Source organism: Rattus rattus, chromosome 13, assembly GCF_011064425.1.
Source record: "Rattus rattus isolate New Zealand chromosome 13, Rrattus_CSIRO_v1, whole genome shotgun sequence".
Taxonomy (NCBI): domain Eukaryota; kingdom Metazoa; phylum Chordata; class Mammalia; order Rodentia; family Muridae; genus Rattus; species Rattus rattus.
This window is the reverse complement of record NC_046166.1, coordinates 8,889,143-8,907,163: the sequence shown is the minus strand read 5'-3', so window position 1 is coordinate 8,907,163 and position 18,021 is coordinate 8,889,143. Positions and strand designations below refer to the sequence as shown.

At 48.2% G+C, this 18,021-nt stretch overlaps 1 protein-coding gene across 1 annotated transcript in view; it reads left to right on the top strand.

Moving 5' to 3' along the window:
* The first annotated feature begins 11,735 nt into the window (after positions 1-11,735).
* The window catches only part of Wdfy4 (WDFY family member 4), a 210,618-nt gene continuing 204,332 nt past the window's right edge, over positions 11,736-18,021 (top strand). The window contains exon 1 of the mRNA XM_032919360.1: positions 11,736-11,969. Within this exon, the coding sequence (XP_032775251.1) occupies positions 11,736-11,969 (234 nt within the window). The remainder of the gene's footprint in view (positions 11,970-18,021) is intronic.

Sequence of the window (18,021 nt, the reverse complement as noted above, 5' to 3'; positions counted from 1 at the left end):
GGAGATGGCACTAGGGGGAGATGACAGTGTGGGGAGATGGCAGTGGGGGGAGGCAGTGGGGGAGATGGCAGTGGGGGGAGATGGGAAAGGGGGGAGATGGCATGGGGGGGGGAGATGGCACTGGGGGAGATGACAGTGTGGGGAGATGGCAGTGGGGGGGGAGATGGCAGTGTGGGGAGATGGGAGGGGGAGATGGCAGTGGGGAGATGGCAGTCAGGGGGGAGATGGCAGTGGGGGAGATGGGAGGGGGGAGATGGGAAGGGGGGGGGGTGGGAAGAGGGGAGATGGCAGTGGGGGAGATGGCAGGGGGGGGAGATGGCAGTGGGGGAGATGGCAGTGGGGGGAGATGGCAGTGGGGGGAGATGGGAGAGGGGGGAGATGGCAGTGTGGGGAGGGGGGAGAGGGGGAGATGGGAAAGGGGGGAGATGGCAGTGGGGAGAGATGGCAGAGGGGGGAGATGGGAGAGGGGATGTGAAGTAGAGAAGAAATGAAGGTCAGGATCTATGCTCAAGCAGCAGTGGGTAGGGTCGCCTAGGTGGCAATCAATGGTGAGAATTGCAAAACCTTCAGGGAGAAGAGATCCTCCAACCAAGGATGGGTGGGTAGAGACTGCAGGGCCACTACCCTGCCACCAGCATGCAAGGACGGTTCCTTTCTTGGGCCTGTGGGCTGTGACACTAACTCTAGCTGAGTGCCCAGGCAGTGCTTGGCAGAGGGGAAGGGAGATCTGAGCCCTGCAGAATAACTGTACCTCTGCTCTTGGCAAGATGGATATCCTGCTCGCCTGCCCCAAACAGTGCCTTTATACTGAGAAAGCACAACATAACATGGCCGAATAGATTGTCTTTGATGGGCTTGGCACGATTCACTCCCTAAAACCTGTTAATGAAATCACAGTCATATTTCATAATTGATGTCACAGTGACATTTCATAACTGATAGAAACCCATTTGAGAAACTATAAGCCCTGGAAAGAAAAGTCTGTTCACAAGTAAAAAGAAATCGGGGAGAGATGGAGAGAGCCCCTCCTATTACAGTCAGTGCAGTCACTCCAATTGTGAGGAGCTGGACACTGGAAAGGGAGGGGCTATCTCTGGTGTCCAGAGGACGGCTGTGGACAGTGTGCTGCAGGGGATGGCTGAGAAAAGGTACAGGGTCATGATGGGTAGGCGTGAGCAGTTCTTTGGCCAGATCCCATTGGGGACAGCGGAAATGAGACAAGGAAGATAGTGGGTCAATATTACCTTGGGCTCGATGCTTGGGGCTGTTCCTGGAGGCTATGGGGAGCCCTGAAAACATTTGAGTGAATATTTTAGGCACGTCCACGTGCCTAAATCTGACAGGACAGGGTGGAGTGGGAGCTGTAGGCAGACAGGTTTGCCATGGCAAGGGGAGGGAAGGGCTGTAAAGTACGGATAAAGAGTGTAGCATCTGCCTCTAGCTGCCTGGAGACATCCTGGAGAAACCCGACACCCACATGGTTAGCACTGTGTGCGTCCCTTGGAACCTTCTCTTGGGTTCCATTCTCGCACCTTGTGGGTGCATAGAAAAATTAAGTCTGCTTAAAAAAATATCCCCAGCACATTAAGAAGTTCTCATGGGAAACTTATTCCGGTTAAACAAACATTCAGCTCTCAGAGGCTGAAGTCTGGGAACGGCAGTAGTTACTTGCAAAGCAGACTTGCATGGGCAAACAGCTACTTAGAGAACATCTATCTATTCAAGCACTGTGGGAGTGGGTGTTGCAGGTGGGAAACTGAATCACGGAGGTGGGGAGACTCTGCCCAAGTCCCACCATACTTGTCGAAGAGAGCATCATGGGTAAACGTTGTGTCAGAAAGGGTCTGTTTTGAGAAAGCAGCATCCTCAGGCCCACGTTTGCTTGGTGCAATGGAGAAGCGCTCTCTTCCAGCATGAAAGTTAGCGCTCCCAGTGATGGAGGTGGGTTGGTTCTTGTTCTAGGATGAGTTTGATGATTTTCCCCAAGGTGGTTTGGGGCTCACTTTGCAGTGTTTCGTGGTCCTTGAGAATGAAGAGGCTCTCAGTTCTTAGAAGCCAAGAATGTAAACTCCCAGGCATGTCTCGACATTCAGCCCTTTCCCTCTAACCCCTGAACAAGTTATATGGGGTGTCCAGTAAGCCAAGCAAAACGGATGTGTAATAACCCAAGCTCTCTAGGAAGGTCCCAAACTGATGACGTCAGAGGTATAAGCATGTGCCTCTCCCAGAGGGTGACAAGATGGGGGCAGCTGAGTCCAGAGACCTGCACAAATGCCCTTCTTTCTGCCCACACCTACTCTGTGCACTTACATTGGCACAGACGCAGATACTTCAGTCTCTCCCGTGCTGCTGTAGACATTGTTCTATCCCTGTGAAGAGACACCAGGCGACTAATAGAAGGAAACACTTAACTGGGGGCTGACTTAGAGTTTTAGAGGGTGAGTCCGTGATGACCATGGCAGGGAGCGTGGCAGCAGACAGGCATGCATGGCACTGGAACAGTAGCTGAGAGCTCACATGTGAGCTACAAGGAAGAGGCGGACGGATGGGGGTGGGTGAGAAGAAGGAATTTGGGGGGGAAGACAGTGGGAGGGAAGGAGAGAGAGACGGGGCAGGGGAGATAGGTTGAGAGAGATTACTGGGAATAGAGTGGGCTTTTGAAACCTTAAAGCCCATCTGAAGTGACATACATCCTCCAACAAGGCCACACCTCATAATCCTTCCCAAATAGTTCCACTGCCGGGGAAACATTCAGACGTGTGCACCTATGGGGCATTCAAATTCAAAGCACTCCACCTACTTTCAATCTCAACACAGGTCCATGTGTCTTACTTCTGCTCTCGGTTCTTCAGAGCCTCATTTCCTATTTCCTACTGTCTTACCAACCCCACATGACCGCAGACCGACAGCTCCTTCTCTCTAGGCCCTCAGAGTAGACTCTGCCCTCCTTCCAAGGCTACTTCTGGCTTTGTGTCTGAGTCCCACGTTCCATGACTCTTGTTCCTGAGGCTGTGAGCACTAGGAGAATGGTCCTGGGCCCTTGAAGCCAACAGAAGGCTGCTGTAAGGTATCTATCTCTTTCTTTGCTGAGATTACCCCAGAGAAGACTTATGGGACTAGAACCTGTCAGCTGGGCATTCTCAGCCTAGGCATGGCCGTCTCCACTGCAGGCCTCCTCTGCTCTAGTTTCCTCCTGAGAATCAGAACATGATCTCAAATGCTCACACTGCTTGGATTGCCTGTCCGCTTGCTTCAGCTGTACATCCCTGTCTTATAGTGTCCATCATGGTACTCAGAGCAGCCTTTTCATGTCTCCAAGCGCTACTCCGGCTTGGGACACAGGTCCCTCCATGCCCTCAGGTGGTCACGTCTTTGCTCAACATCTATATAGCAATTTCCCTGGTTTTCTTGACACTGGACTTTGAGGTGCGGATTTAGATGATGGTACTTCTTCCATGACCAATAATCCAATAACACACCACACAGAGTCTGGCATGTTTAGTCCATTGATGTAGGCTGCAAGGCAGTGACTAGTACTAGATGTTCTAGGGCCACTGGAGGGAGTGGGGGTTCCTTCTCAGGGCCTGATTGACCGTGGTCTTATCTGGGGTCAACAGCATTGGGTTGAACTTTGAAAGTTCAGCCTGGGAATCCCTACAGTGCAACTGGCAAAGTATCCGAGGAGGTCCCAGGCATAGTCTTTCGATGTTGACCACTGTGCCAAGCCAGCCTGGAGTAGAGGTAGGGGGAGGGAAGCTACAGGCTCAGTGGCACATGTGTTTGCCTTTGATCCTGATGCCTGCCTGCGGTTTGGTTTCAGATCCACCAATTCCCCTCTGGGGTTGAGAATTCTCAGTCTTGCACGGCCCTCCACACAGTGAAATAATGACCCTCAACTAGTAGATTTTCTGTATTTAGAGGACACTGGGCACTCTGTTGGAAGACCTGAGGCAACGTTTTCTAAGACTCAGTGAGGCTAGGCAACCTGTCAGCCTCTACAGTGAAGAGGCTAATGGTTGGGAGCTGAAACTATTGTCACTGAGCTGTTCCTAGCTTATGCCATAGGTAAAGCGTCACGGTTTCAGCCAGGGAACCAGTCCTCAGCCCTTTTTGGCAATGTGGAAGTTGATACACATACCAGGATACAAAACCAGCCCCTTCTGCAGGGTAGTTCCTGTGTTCAGTTGCTGTTGCAAAACCCACACAGAGGTGTGTACCCGGCCTTAAGTGCATTGAGGCCTGGAATTAGAAAAGGGAAGTCTTCAGTCTTTGTAAGTCTCTGCAGACCTGCCTGGTTCCTGATAAGTGGTGGCATACTTAGTCTTTAGGGGAATTCCAGAGCTTCTGGGAACAACCTGAACTACACCTCTCTTCTGAGGCCTGTGAAGCAGATGGTAGGGCCCTGACTCTGCCACTCTCCGCTCTCTTCCAAGGTACAGACATAGCACTTGGGCTGGGTAGGAGTGAGAATTCTTGTTCACTGCAGGGGTGTGGGGAAGCACCAAGGTGTTTTATGGAGTCATTTGGAGTCAAGTCCTGTGGTGACCGGGTTCTTGCCTTGGTCCATCTGAGACTCTAGATGTTCAGAACCCTTGTGCAGCCGCTCTGGGATCCTCTTGCCTTGCTTCTCTCCTCTGCTCTATGGTGTGGCCATTTTTTTCCATCGACTTCCGATGTGTCTCCTGATACTGGTTTATCGTCTGGGGGACAGTACCCCATCCCAGGTGTTGCTCATTTTCTTTAATCCTTGCAACCAGCCCTGTCCTGGTGAACTCTCAGACTCACTTGTACATGGCTTTGTGACATCCATCCAGACCAGCCCCTTGCTGGGAGAAAACCTGAGACCCGACAGACCCAGTGGCCAGGCCAGGAGGAAGTGATGCAGGGGAGAAGTGGGGTCTTCTGTGGGACTGGGACAGTTTAGCTTGCTTTGGGACTGGACCCTCAAGACTAATTAAATATCACACTGCACAATGAAAGATGCTGGTGTTGCCTGAAGGCTTCGGAGAAGAGAAATGTGGTTTTTGCACAGTGAGTGGATGCTAGACTCAGGGGCTGATGCCTGGGCTTCATGACAGGAGCAGAGGAGGCCTAGAGGGAGCTCTTAGCTCCCTGTAAGCCCAGCATGCTCCTGCAAGCCCTGCAGACAGCTTAGGCTCCGGACTAATAGAGAGCCATGCTGCTCCAGGCTCTGGACCACATTCCCCAGAATTCTCTTGCCTGCACTGCAAATTCTCCTTGTGTTCTCCACACCACTTTTCTCCTACTGTCTAATCTTGTTACCGAGGCTCATTGTGGGCTCCTTCTTTTTTAGAGCCGTCGGTTCTGCCCAGAGCTCGTCATTTACGAACCCTGCAACTGATTTCTCATTACCCTTTAGATTCAATGCCTGCCACAAATGTGGCAGGCGTTCCTGACTTCTCAGGTTGGAAGATATTTCCTATGTCTCTGAGAAGGAATGGGGCATGTGAGCGCACCTAGGGATGCTGCTTAGTGTCAAAATGAACCCCTTATATCCCCATCTTCATGGAAAGGAAGGGAAAGGCATTCTGTACTTAGGGGAGAGCTAAGTCCATCTGATTGTGCAAACCCCATGACACAAGCTCGTGTGGAGAACTCACCAGATGAATGGAAAGGGAGACACACACACACACAGGCAACCACTCCTCTATCCTGTAGCTCCTGGTCTACAGGCTTCCTTAGCTCTCAGGAGACCTGTGAGATATGTAGCAATACACTGATACATGCGTACATTGATACATACAATATATGATACTATGATCCATGTAGCATCTTTTTTCTAGGGGCTTTCAAACTAGAAACAGTTACAGGCATGAAAGACTATCTTCCATTTTATGCAGTCAACATCTCATCTCCAGGTCTTCCTGTGCTGTAGAGTGAAACTCGGGGCCCCCTATAGCCTACCCTCGGGGCTGAGTCACAGGACAGACTGTTCTAGACGACTGGTTCTCAATCTGTGGGTCATGACCCCGACAGGGGTTACCTATCAGATACTCGCATTCATAAGAGCAGCAAATATACAGTTCTGAGGTAGCAAAGGAAATAGTCTTGTGGTTGGGTGCCACCACAGCGCGAGGAACTGTGGTGTTAAAGGGTCGCAGCATCGGGAAGGCTGAGAAGCACTACTTTGGATTAACTTTTTCCTAGAGCACTTAGTGCCACAGGATGATACGTCACACCTCACATCTTGAAAGGTGTACCTGCCTGTAACTCAACAGAGATTCAAGAATGGTAATAAAATCTCCCAACCCCTCTCTCTCTCTCTCCGGTGTATGCGTACGTGAGGGTAGGTGTGTACAAATGTGTGTGTGGAAGTCTGCGGCTGGCATTGGGTGCCTTTCTTCACTGCTCACTACTGTATGTTTTGAGATTGGAGATCTCATTGAAACTGGAGCTCATTGGTTGGGCGATGCTGACTACCCAATGGTCTCCAGAGGCCTCCGGTCATCTCTCTTCCCAGCACTGGGGTTACAGAAGTGTGCTGCTGCCTTCTATGTGGATGCTCGGATGGGACCTCGGGTCCTCCCGCCTGTGTGGTAGGCCGTCTGACTGAGCCATTTCCCCAGCCCTTGGAGTGCTTCTTTGGCAGCAAAACACCAGCCACTCAGAAGTTTCTGTAGGATCCAGATGTGTGTCCATTCAAGAGGCAGGAAGTGCAAGCGTTTTGCTTATTTTTATTTTTCAAACTGCACGAGCACATTATTTCTAGTGCCCCTTTAAACACTGTACTAAAATTAAACAGACAAACATACAAATCTGTGAATGTCGTGTGTGGGGTGAGTGCCTTGTTCTGGCCCTATCTCCAGAGACTCTTTCATTGGCCTTCACCACAAACGGATTCCTTATCTCTGTAGGTGGGAACTAACGTGGGAGCTTGCCATGGAGCTTGCTTCTTGGTAAAGAGGCCACTAGGGTGGTTTCTTCTGGATGGTTTTCACCCTGACCAACCTCCTGGTTTTCCTTCCCCTGGTAAACAGAACTGAAGCAGACACAGGTAAGACAGGGAGGTAGAGGGCTACGGCCACAGCCCCACATCTGAGTCAGAAGCTGACTCCACAGATCCGTATTTGTTGGACACTTCTGTTTCTCCACTGTCTTCGTATGTTCCCACCACTGTGAGTTAAGTGTTTCAGTTCAACAAACCCAGCTTCTGCACCCAGAGGGGATGCACAACGTCTGCTGCTTGTTGAACCCCACGTTCTGCATTCTTTGTCTTTGTTGTTAGACAGGGCCAGTCTCACCTTGGCCCAGTGGTGCTGAAAACAGGACTGAAGGCCTAAAACATTTGCTGACTTTTAGAACTGGCTGTTTCCTTTGTAGACACGTAGAAAAGCATTATGGTTCGTCATTTAGATGGGGAGACTGTCATGGTGAGCTGGCCTAAGTCGTGGCATTATTAAATAAACGATGGGCATCACCCTTCAGCTGTGGCAGTCTCTGTGCCTTCACAGCCAGCAGAGTTGAGCTGTGAGAGCCAAGAAGCCAGTTTGATTCAAAATGGCTCAGCGGCTGGTGTTGGTTTAAACTTCTGGAATTCGAGCCTGAGACGTTTTGCTTTACGCACTGCACAATGTGGCGAGAACTCTTCTGGTGACGATCTACTCAATCCTACAGACACAACAAAGCTCCTGTAAATCCCCTCGTGCAACAAAATAAGCTAAGTACAGGTGACAGGTTTTCTAGATTCATTGAGAAAAACAACTTCATGACAAGGGTCTTGGGAGGGGCTGGTGCCAGAAAGGTCTCCAGCCACACAGCTAGAGGAAAAGTCACCAGCCTCGAGAGCGCATCTGCTCACCCCCTTCTGGGTGGACAATAGATACTGTATGTCTTCTCTGGAAGGAGCAACCTTGTGTGCTAACACGCCAGGGTCCCCGAGTGCTTGCCTGTGAGCTCAAAGAGCGCCATGCCTCCTACGTTCAGCCTCTGTGGAGATGTTCAGGGAATCGGAAAAGAGTCAGTGTAACAAGACAAAAAAAATTATGGAGCAGTTTATGAGAGAAAAATATCCAAAAAATTACTTGCACTTCTGTGTGTGTGTGTGTGTGTGTGTGTGAGAGAGAGAGAGATCTTGTGTGTGTGTGTGTACCTGTGTGTGTAAGAGAGAGACAGAGACAGAGACAGAGACACAGAGAGAGACAGAGAGAGACAGAGAGAGATCTTGTGTGTGTGTATACTTGTATTGGTGCATGTGTGTGTGTTTGTGTGTACTTGTATTGGTGCATGTGTGTGTGTGTGTGTGTGCTTGTATTGGTGCACGTGTGTGTATGGGTGTTTGTGGATGGATGTTTATGGAAATTAGAGGTCAGTCTTCAGCTTCTTTCTTCAGGAGCTATTCATCTTTTTTAAAAATATAAAAAGCTATCTATTGTTACTTTTTATGTGTATGTATTTCTGTGTGTATTTTCCATGTATGTATGTGTATCACGTGTGTGCTTGCTGGCAGCCATGTGGGTGCTGTGAACTAAACTGGGCTCCCTTTGAGAGCAGCGAGTGTTCTTCACTACTGAGCCTTCTCTTCAGGCCCCGCCATGTTTTTCTGAGACATGGTCTCTAGTTGGACTGGGGCTGGCTGAGCGGGCGAGGCTGGCACAGAGCTCGAGTTCTCTCCAGTCCCATTTTCAGAGATGAACAGTGCGAGCCACCGTACTTCGCTATTTATGTGGCTTCTGGAGATAGAAATCGGGGCCTCAGCCCAAGCACTTCACTGACAGAACAGTCTTCTTGATATTTATAGCGTTTGAAACAAACGGGACCACCTTCTATCATATACTCTTGGAAATCAACACAGCAAAAACACATTAGCAAAGATCGACAGTTCACCAAGGAGAAGCCAGAAGGCCAAAAGGCACAGGGACGGTGCCCCAACTCAGGAGTCCAGAGAGACACACGGCAGCAAGGCAGCCCTCAGTTCAAAGGCATCACCAATCATTAGAATACGGGGTGATGCCAATCCAGGGTGGCTGGCTGTGAGGCGTGAGGGGAGCCTCTCCGTGCCTGCTGGAGGGAGCGTTCCCCATGCCTGTTCACTGGAGGCACCTCAGCGGAATCCGGTGTAACCGAGTGTGGTGCATAGGTTCTCCGCTCAATTCTGCCGCCTTTGGGTGTATACCAATGCCGCGTACTCCTGCGAGGCTGTCTGCATGGTTAGCCCCTACTGTGCTGACCCAGAGGCTGAGAGTGAGTTAGCCCTCTGCCACTGCGAGAGCTGTCAAGTAGACATACACACAACACCACTTTGCAAAGAGGCAGTGTCTTGGCCATGGATGTGACAGATGCGCAGCTGCGTGTTTCTGTCCAAAGATGCCACGTGGAGTCAGATCCTAAAAAGACGAGGCCGTCAGGGTACTTGCAAAGCAGGCACACAGAAGCCAGGTGCTGTTGGCCGTGTTCCCCAAGTGTCCAGACCAGTAGCGCATTACCCACCAAGCAGGCGTGGGTATAGACCTGGTCAATGGAGAGCCAAGGGCTAAGAAGATAGACAGATATTGTCAGAAGAGCCTGTGGAGGTCAGCAAAGAGACTGAGGGACGTGAGCGACCACTGCCTGAACTGAGAATTTCGGGGACATTTCACATTGTAACTACAGCTGTGCCCATTTAAAACTTGCATTTCATGAGTTTTGCTAAATATGTCCATTCTTGTAACTAACAACGTGATCAATAACAAACATTTGCATAGCCACAAAAATTCCATGATGTCTCTGCCTAGTAAAGTTTTCCCCTCATTCTCAGACTCGGGGGGCCACTGATCTGTCCTCGGTCAACAGATCCTATGAATGTTTTCAAGTTTCACAAACATGGAATCAATAAATTGTGATAGTCTGTGTCCTGATTCTTTTATCCAGCATAATTATTTGATACTTACGTTTACTGGTTCATTTATTACATTTTAAAATGATTTAGCAACATCCCACCCATCACATAGATATACCACAGTTTTTAAATCCATTAAAAAAACAAGAAAAAATGATTTCTGGGAATTGTCTGAGGGTGGGAGGCATGAGTGGCAGACAAAAAAGGGCGGGGCATCCACAGATTTGTACCTAAGCAAGGTCAGGACGTTCCGGAGGATGGTTAGCATTGTCAGGAAACCAGGGACAACAGCCTGGTCCTCTTTCTCTTGCTATAGTCAAGTGTGAGAGACATGCCTCTGAGTTAGAGTTCAGGATGGATTCTGATGCGGTAATGTTGAGTTTAGGAGATATTTATCCAGAGAGCCTAGACATTTTAATCTCTATTTGGAGTGGGTTTTACTTCAGGCAAAGGAACCACAGGCCTGTGCTGTCCCTGTGAACCAGTCACATCTCCCCTGAGATTTTTGACAGTGAACAGTCAAGGACACAAACAAAGCAACATCAGGGCAGGCACACCTAACCGGGGAACTGGCAATAGCTGCTTCCACCCCGGAGGCTCTTGCTGTGTGTGCTGAGGTGTGATGGCCTTCAGAGCCTGTTCCTGGATGCGCTTACAGAGGGGCTGCAGCAAGCACAGGGGTTCAAGGGCCATCTGAGGACACGGTCCTCCAGGAGTACTGAGTGCAAAGCAAACAGTGCTGCCAGTGAATGGGGAACCCTTCCTTTCAGACTTAGGTTGTAGACATTACAGTTTATATATAGATTGTATGCCTATAAAAATCTTTTAGAAATTACTAATGGTGATGGTTATACATCTGGTTCCCTCCCTCCCTCCCTCCCTCCTCTCCCCCCTCTCCCTCCCCCCCCAAGACTGGGTCTTGCTAAGTAGCCTAGGCGTCCATGTAACTCATTATAAGGCTCAGGCTGACTTGGAATATGCAATCCGTTTCCTCTGAGATTACAGGTGTATGCATCAGGCCATCCTTAGCCACGCTCACACCACTTAACTACTTAAAGAATGGCTAAAATTCCAAAAAAGTGTATATACGCATACATATATGCCATTTGTATGTATATGTGTATAACATATTTGGCATTAACTTAAAAAAGTTAATAAGTGAACTGCGTCTTATACAGATTATGTCTTAGTTAACGTTATTTATAGAATACCTAAGACTTGAAAATGATTTGAAAAAGATTTGTCTTATTGTACACGTGTGAGAAATTTGTCTGCATGTGCATATATGCACATGTGTACCTGGTGTCCACAGAGGACAAAAGAAGGTGTAGAACCTTCTGGAACTGGAATTGCAAATGGGTGTGCTCGATCCTATGGGTGCTGAGAGCCAAACCTGGATCCTCTCTGCAAAAGGAGCCAGCGCTCTTACCCTGTGAACCAGGCCTCCCAGACTGTTTAAAGAATCCCATGCCTTTACTGCTCAAACATTTGCTTATCTCTTGTATTTCTGCAGTCTCTTAGACAGGGATCAGCTCGAAGTAGCTCTCAGGCTTTAGCCACAGCCTGATGTATATTCCTCTTGTGCCTCCAGCGCTGTGGGTCTTCTTAGGTATCTGCAGAGAGGATCACTCACTCAGTGTCACTGCATTGGGTCTGTCTACTGACTCCTGCACACTGCCTGGCACACATGGTACCGTTAATTCCATGTGTTAATCTCATCTAAGTCTGAGTCTCTTTTGGATAATCCTTCCTCATTTTAGTAGGTTTCTGACTCTCAGACACTTCTAGAAGCTGAACTGAATAATGTTGGACTTTTCTCCCAATCAGTCACCAGGAAGTGGCATAGCAGGACTTTTCATTTTGAGTTGTTTGTTCTGGATTCAGATCTGCTTTGCCAACGATGGAGGCTGAAGATTGTTCAAAGGCTGAGGATAGACCGGAAGACCCAGGTTTCCAAAATGAAGGATGGGCTTCTGCTGTCAAGCCCTCTTTTTCACTAGAAGAGCAGTCTCCTGGCCCCACTGTCCTCTGGGACATGCTTGAACAGAAATTTCTGGAATATCAGCAGCTGATTCACAAGAACCCAGAAGAACGTCGGCGAAACCTCCTGAGCCTTCTCCCCCTCTTCCTAAAGGTCAGAATCTGAAATTTTATTTTATTTTTGCTTAGCACACAAGGGTCTGGCAGATATTTGTGGGTTCAGCGTGGTGTTTTGATATACGCACTGGCCAAGTCTGGGTATTTAGAAACTGTGTATTTCAGCTTTTATTTCTGGTGAGATGGCACAGAAGCCTTGTTTCTAGCTCTCTGGAAGGATATGCCATTGTTCTTGTGGGGACCCTGCCACCCTTCAGCACTATGGGCCGATACAATGCTTTGAGGACACTTGGGGATAGCCAAAAATAGAGTTGGTGGTGTAAATGCCAGCGTGAGAGGTCTCAGATGAGCCCAGAGAAGTCTAGCCTTAGTTTATTCATGAGCCGTCATAAAGTTCCACCATCAACATGGCTTACGAGCAATATAAAAATCACATCTTCAATTCTTTTGGAAGAAAACGGTAGCTATGATGACATCAGCCGCTGGACAGTTGAAACTCTCCAGTGTACATAAAAGAGCCCTTATTTACTTTGGTTGATGGAGGCAGAATGTCTAAACCTGACTCTTTATTTTGGGACCAAGGGGAGAGAATGTGGTCTAGAATGTTCTTTGAATGAAGGTAATGCACACATGTGAGCTCGAGTTGCTCCTGCTTGCAAAGGAGTATTTTCTGAGGTGTGGGGTTACACCTGAGTAGAGCAGCTTCCTTGTCAGTCAGACTAACAGAGAAGGGGTGAGAGCCTTGTGGAGGTAAGTGTGGTGAAGTAGCAGTCATGCATGCTTTAACTTGGTGACTCTTGAGCCTGGCAGAAGAGCCACTAACCCCTGCAAGATTTTGGTTACCATTTTGGTAACAGGGAGGCCTATGGGAAATCCAAAGGTTATGGAATTCTGACAAGGGCTGAAGTGAGGGTTGAGTCAGAAATCAAGTTCACCTCTAGGACCCTAGGTTCTTCCCTGTGGTCAGGGCTCATGTCTCCAGTGCACAGGGAGAGGCATTCTCAGCCAGGCCAGAGTCGACAGTGTCTCAACTCTGGCCTAGGGTCAACTGCTCTCCAGGGTTGCTCTTGTTTTTTTTTCCCTAGTACCACCTTATTCTGTTGTCTTATTGTTTTGCTGCTGTGAAGAGACACCATGACCAAAGCAACTGTTATAAAGGCAAACGTTTAATTGGGACTGGCTTACAGTTTCAGAAGTTCAGTCCATTATCATCACGTGGGAAGCGCGTGCCCAGGTAGACAAGGTGTTGGATAAGCTGAGAGTTCTACATCTTGATCTGCAGGAGGCAAGGGGGGAATGTATCCCTAGGCAGTCAGCAGGGGGGTGGGGGTGGGGCTCTTCTGCACTGGGCGGAGCCTGCACATAGGAGACCTCAAAGCCACCCCCACAGTGAAACACTTCCTCCAGTAAGGCCACGCCTACTCCAACAAGGCCACACCTTCTAATAGCACCACTCCCCATGGGCCAAGCACTCAAACAAATTGAGTCTCTGAGTCCAAACCTATTCAAACCGCCACCTCTGCTTTTGAGTGGCACTATCCAAACTATACCAAGATGGCCACAGACGTACCATGGTTTGACTTTCGCTGTTTCAACTTTATGTGCAAAGTAATATGTGGTTGGCTGAAATTGGATTTTAGATTTAAAAATTTTGATTTTCTCCAGATCTGGCAGTGTCTAGTATGATCCTCTCTCACTGCACTGAACTGAGGCTTTGAGTCCCAGCCTCTGGTTGGCTTAGGTACCGCGGCTAAACAACCAATGAAGTGTATGCTCAGTAGGCTGGCTGTGCTTGGTGCCTTTTCATCTACAGTGGGTTTATTGGGATGCAAACCTGTTGTAAATCCAGGATCAGAATAGGAACCAAAGTCACCTGAAGGAGAGTTCTGCTCCGAGTTTAAACACTTAGCAAGGGCAGAAGGAAGACCTTCAGAATGGTGTTGTGATGTCAGCTGAACAGACACTGTCCTAGATGAGACCTAGACAATACTTAGCAATCTCTGCCTGCCCTAGCGCTCTAGCACGTACTTACAGGTCCTCATTATACAGGTTGCAATGTCCAAGGTCATTCAATTATTAGCTGGGAGCAGAAGTGAAGTGGAAAGTCTGCCTGAAGCCAGCATCGCTAACCACTGGACTCCTTTGCTCAGTGCTTGACTTTGTAGGGTAGGGCCTATCTGCTTTTCCTTCCCTTGGCCCATAAAGACTCCTGATGCAACAACTTCACCTGCTAGGACCTTACTTTTTCCTTGGTGACAAAATGTTCATCACTCCCTGCACACGTGATGTCTGGGCAGCTGACTCCAGGATGTCGAGGGCAGAGAAGAGGTGTTATTCCATCACATACGAAGCAACATAGGGCCAGTGGCTTCTACAGCACACAGAACAATGTTGTCAGGACTGATGCTCTTTGTCTGTGCAGAACTGTGGGCTTTGACTTCTGAGAACTTTCCCTAGCACAGGATCTCATGCTAGAAGAAGCATGCTTGGAGAAAGCATGGATGAGTTCTGGTCTTTGGCTGAATTTGCTTCAGTTGATGGGATGCACTCCTGGTCACGCAAAGATACTCTGTGGTAACAGATACGAGGAGAGCTAATGCTGTAGGTCTCATAGATTCAGATTGTTCTTGGGATTTGTGCTTTGAGAAAAGCGGGAAGCAAGACAGAGGACCCAGAAGTGATTGCAAAATCCCTCTGCGTGTGGAACTGTAGAGGTTCATTGGAGAAAGGGGAGATCTGTGGATGTGGTAGACTGGGGATTCTGTGAATGCTCTCACTTTCCTCCATGTAAGAGGGAAGGTCTAGGTTCCTTTTTCTTTTAAAAAAATATTTCTATTGACCTGTGAGATTATAATAAAATTGCACTATTTCCTCTATTTTTTGTCTTTCTGCATATTCTTCCATACCCCTCCTTGGTCTCTCTCAGATTTATGTCCTCCTTTTCATTATTTGTTGTTTTATACACACAGTTTTTTTCTTTCAGCAAAACTTTGGTGTACCACTTTAAAAATATAAACACACACACACACACACACACACACACACACACACACACACACACACACACCTTCCTAATACATGAATATAACCAGCTCAGTTTGTGTAATACTACTTTTATCTATACATTTGAAAGATTGGCCATTTGGTATTGGATAACCGAGTGCTGTGCCCTTCCCTGGAGAGGACGTCTCTCCTGACCCCAGCCTTCTGAGCTGCCTGTAGTTCTTTGTTCACGGTTGAGACCTCTTGTACGTTTCCTTGTCCACATTAGTAAGCCCATCTACTGCTGCTCATCTCATGTTTGGCAAGTCCTCTTGGTGAGACTTCATGAGTGTAGCTCCCACCATTATTGGAAGACAGTCTCACAGCAAGTTCCCTAATCCTCTGGCTCTCACGCTCTTTCTTCCCCTTCTTCCTCAACGATCTCCGAGCCATAGGTGTGGGAGTTGTATTGTAGATGTATCCATCGGGACCGGGCTCTGCAACTCTCCATCTATCATAACCTTCTTCTTGAGTCTAGGAGGGTTTTGGTGGCTTGGCTGAAAGAGTAGGGAACAGGACTAGGAGACTCCTGTGGCTGCTTCCTGTCAGTTGGAATGCTGGGATCCTTGAGTGTAGAGTGTCACTGCCAAGTAACACGGTCCTGAGTAAGAGCCGTGTGGACAGGAATATGCTCACTCTCCTCGTTTGCATCCAGCCTCTCTCTCTCTCTCTCTCTGTGTGTGTGTGTGTGTGTGTGTGTGTATGCACAGGCACACACACATGCCATACACACCTATGTTCATTTCCGCTAAGTTCATTCTTAAGCTAACTACCAAACCAATAGAGTTCGTATCATTAAATATGGTCCTCTAAAAAGTAGATCTTCTGGTGCTGGAAGAAAGATAAACACCACTGGCTATCATAGAAGGACTAAGCAACTGTTTTCTAGTGGTTTTCCGAGGGACACAGAGTGTCAATGCCTGTCCTAGCTCCCTCCTGCGTCTGCTCTACCTGGCAGTGGGGAGCGACTGTGGTTCACTCGCACTTCAGGGAAACTGCAGCTCTTTCGTTTCAGCAGAAGCTTTGCACCACTTTACCACTCTTACTTTTGTTTTCAATTTATGAAGGAGGTTGTCCACAGTGCCACACTAAGCAGGAAGTCTCATGTCAAGCCCTAGGAACAGTTGAAACTCAAAGGCCAACCTCCCAGACCGCAGTGAGAGTGATAATACCATGGCCAGGCAGGGAAAGCCAAACACACTTTTTGTCCTGAGCAGCTGAGGTTTCCTCCCATCTCCTCATGAGCTTCTGTCTTTGTTTATTTCCCTTTGGAGATCATAGCATTGTTCTCTTTCTTGCCTGAGAAGAGAAGGGACGGCCACGAGGCATGATGGTGCAGCTTAGATAATGTTAGTAAATAAAAGATTTCTTTTAAAAAAATATTGAGCAATATTTTCTCAGCATGCAAGTCCCAGTTTGGGAAAAAATTAGGGCCTTTTGGAAGCTGCCTTAACTCTTTGGGGGTCTCCGTGGTACCATTCAGTGGATGATTGGCTCTGTGCATCAAATGGCACCCTGGCGGCCTGAAGGAGCTAAAGCAGCCTGGAGAATGCGCCCATCACAGCCCCAGGAAGAAGCTGTGCCTTGGGAGCCGGCTCTGAGTACAATTACTGCTCAAGTCACAGTGGCCCTATTTGCTTTATTGTCGCGTGCCTCCAGGAGCCCCCCGGCTCCCGAGACAATATCCACGCTCCGGAGTCAATGGCCTGAAAATTGGTCTTTCAAGGGCTTGGGAGTAGAGGGAGGTAAGGCATTTATTTGAAAGTTTGTACCACAGAGTTCGTGGTCCCAGGGAAGGACAATACCGTATCGCAGAAATTCCAAGATCAAAAAGACGATCTTCCACCTGGAGATTACATATCTGAGGGACTTAGTCCAGGAGGTGGTTGCTATGGTCGTGGTTATGAACAGGCTACCTGATTGGGCCCTCTGTAGGTGAAGTAGTCCAAATCCAACTCCTCCTCTTCATCCCACTCTATTTTCCTTCTCGTTCTTCTTCCTTCCTTCCTTCCTTCCTTCCTTCCTTCCTTCCTTCCTTCCTTCCTTCCTTCCTTCCTGGACACAGTCCCATTATGTAGCCCAGGCTTCTTGTCTCAGCTCCCGCGTGCTGGCATCACAGGTGTGCACCGTGCCTATCCGAAATAACTTAACTCTTGAGGCTGCATCTTAACAGGTTCATCTGCCTAATCCGTCTTTCACTCTCCACATTCTAGTTTCATGTCTATTGCTATGATATGTATGTTGTTATGCCCTGACCAAAAGCAGCAATGGGGAGGAAAGGGGTTGTTTGGCTCATAATTCCAGGATATAGTCCATCACTGAGGGGAAGTCAAGCATGACTCGTTAGATCAGTAACTTAGTCCATCACACCTTTTGTTAAGGTCAGAAAGAAAGGATACACTCATACTACCTGCTTGCCTGTGCTTAGCTTTATCTCACCTAACATGGTTCAAGACCCCAGCCTGGGGAATGGTGCCACCCATAATGGGCTGTCTCCCTATACCAGTTAACAACCCAAGCAAATCCCCACAGATGTGAATACAGGCCAACCTGATTAGAAAAAATTTCATCCAGGCTTTCTTAGGTAATTCAAAGTCGTGGGTAGTTAAAACGAACCATCGTATCCATTTCTTCAAAGTATGTCTAAAAGTTGTGCCAACCTCAAAGGCTGGTATGAGGATTAGTGGAAATAAGACCATCATATGCGTTTGACTATCAGTGTTATATTGTGCATTGTGGGTATTGCCATGATTTTCTTGTCAAGTATTTGTTGAAGACCGACTGTGTCCAGTAGTCAGCAGTTTTGTTGTTTTATGAATTACGTGTAATATCCATCTCTTTTCATTTACACTCCTTTGCTGGTTAGGTCACCGTTTACAGAATAGGAAATTTAAAATACAAAACAAAAAATTCAGACTCCATGAGGCATTTAGCTTAAAACCTACCTCATGAATCCTCACCAGCTAATATACAGATTGAAGAGCTTATTACAGCTCACAGTTCCAGGGCACAGGCCATCGTACCAGCAGATCATGGTAGCAGGAACA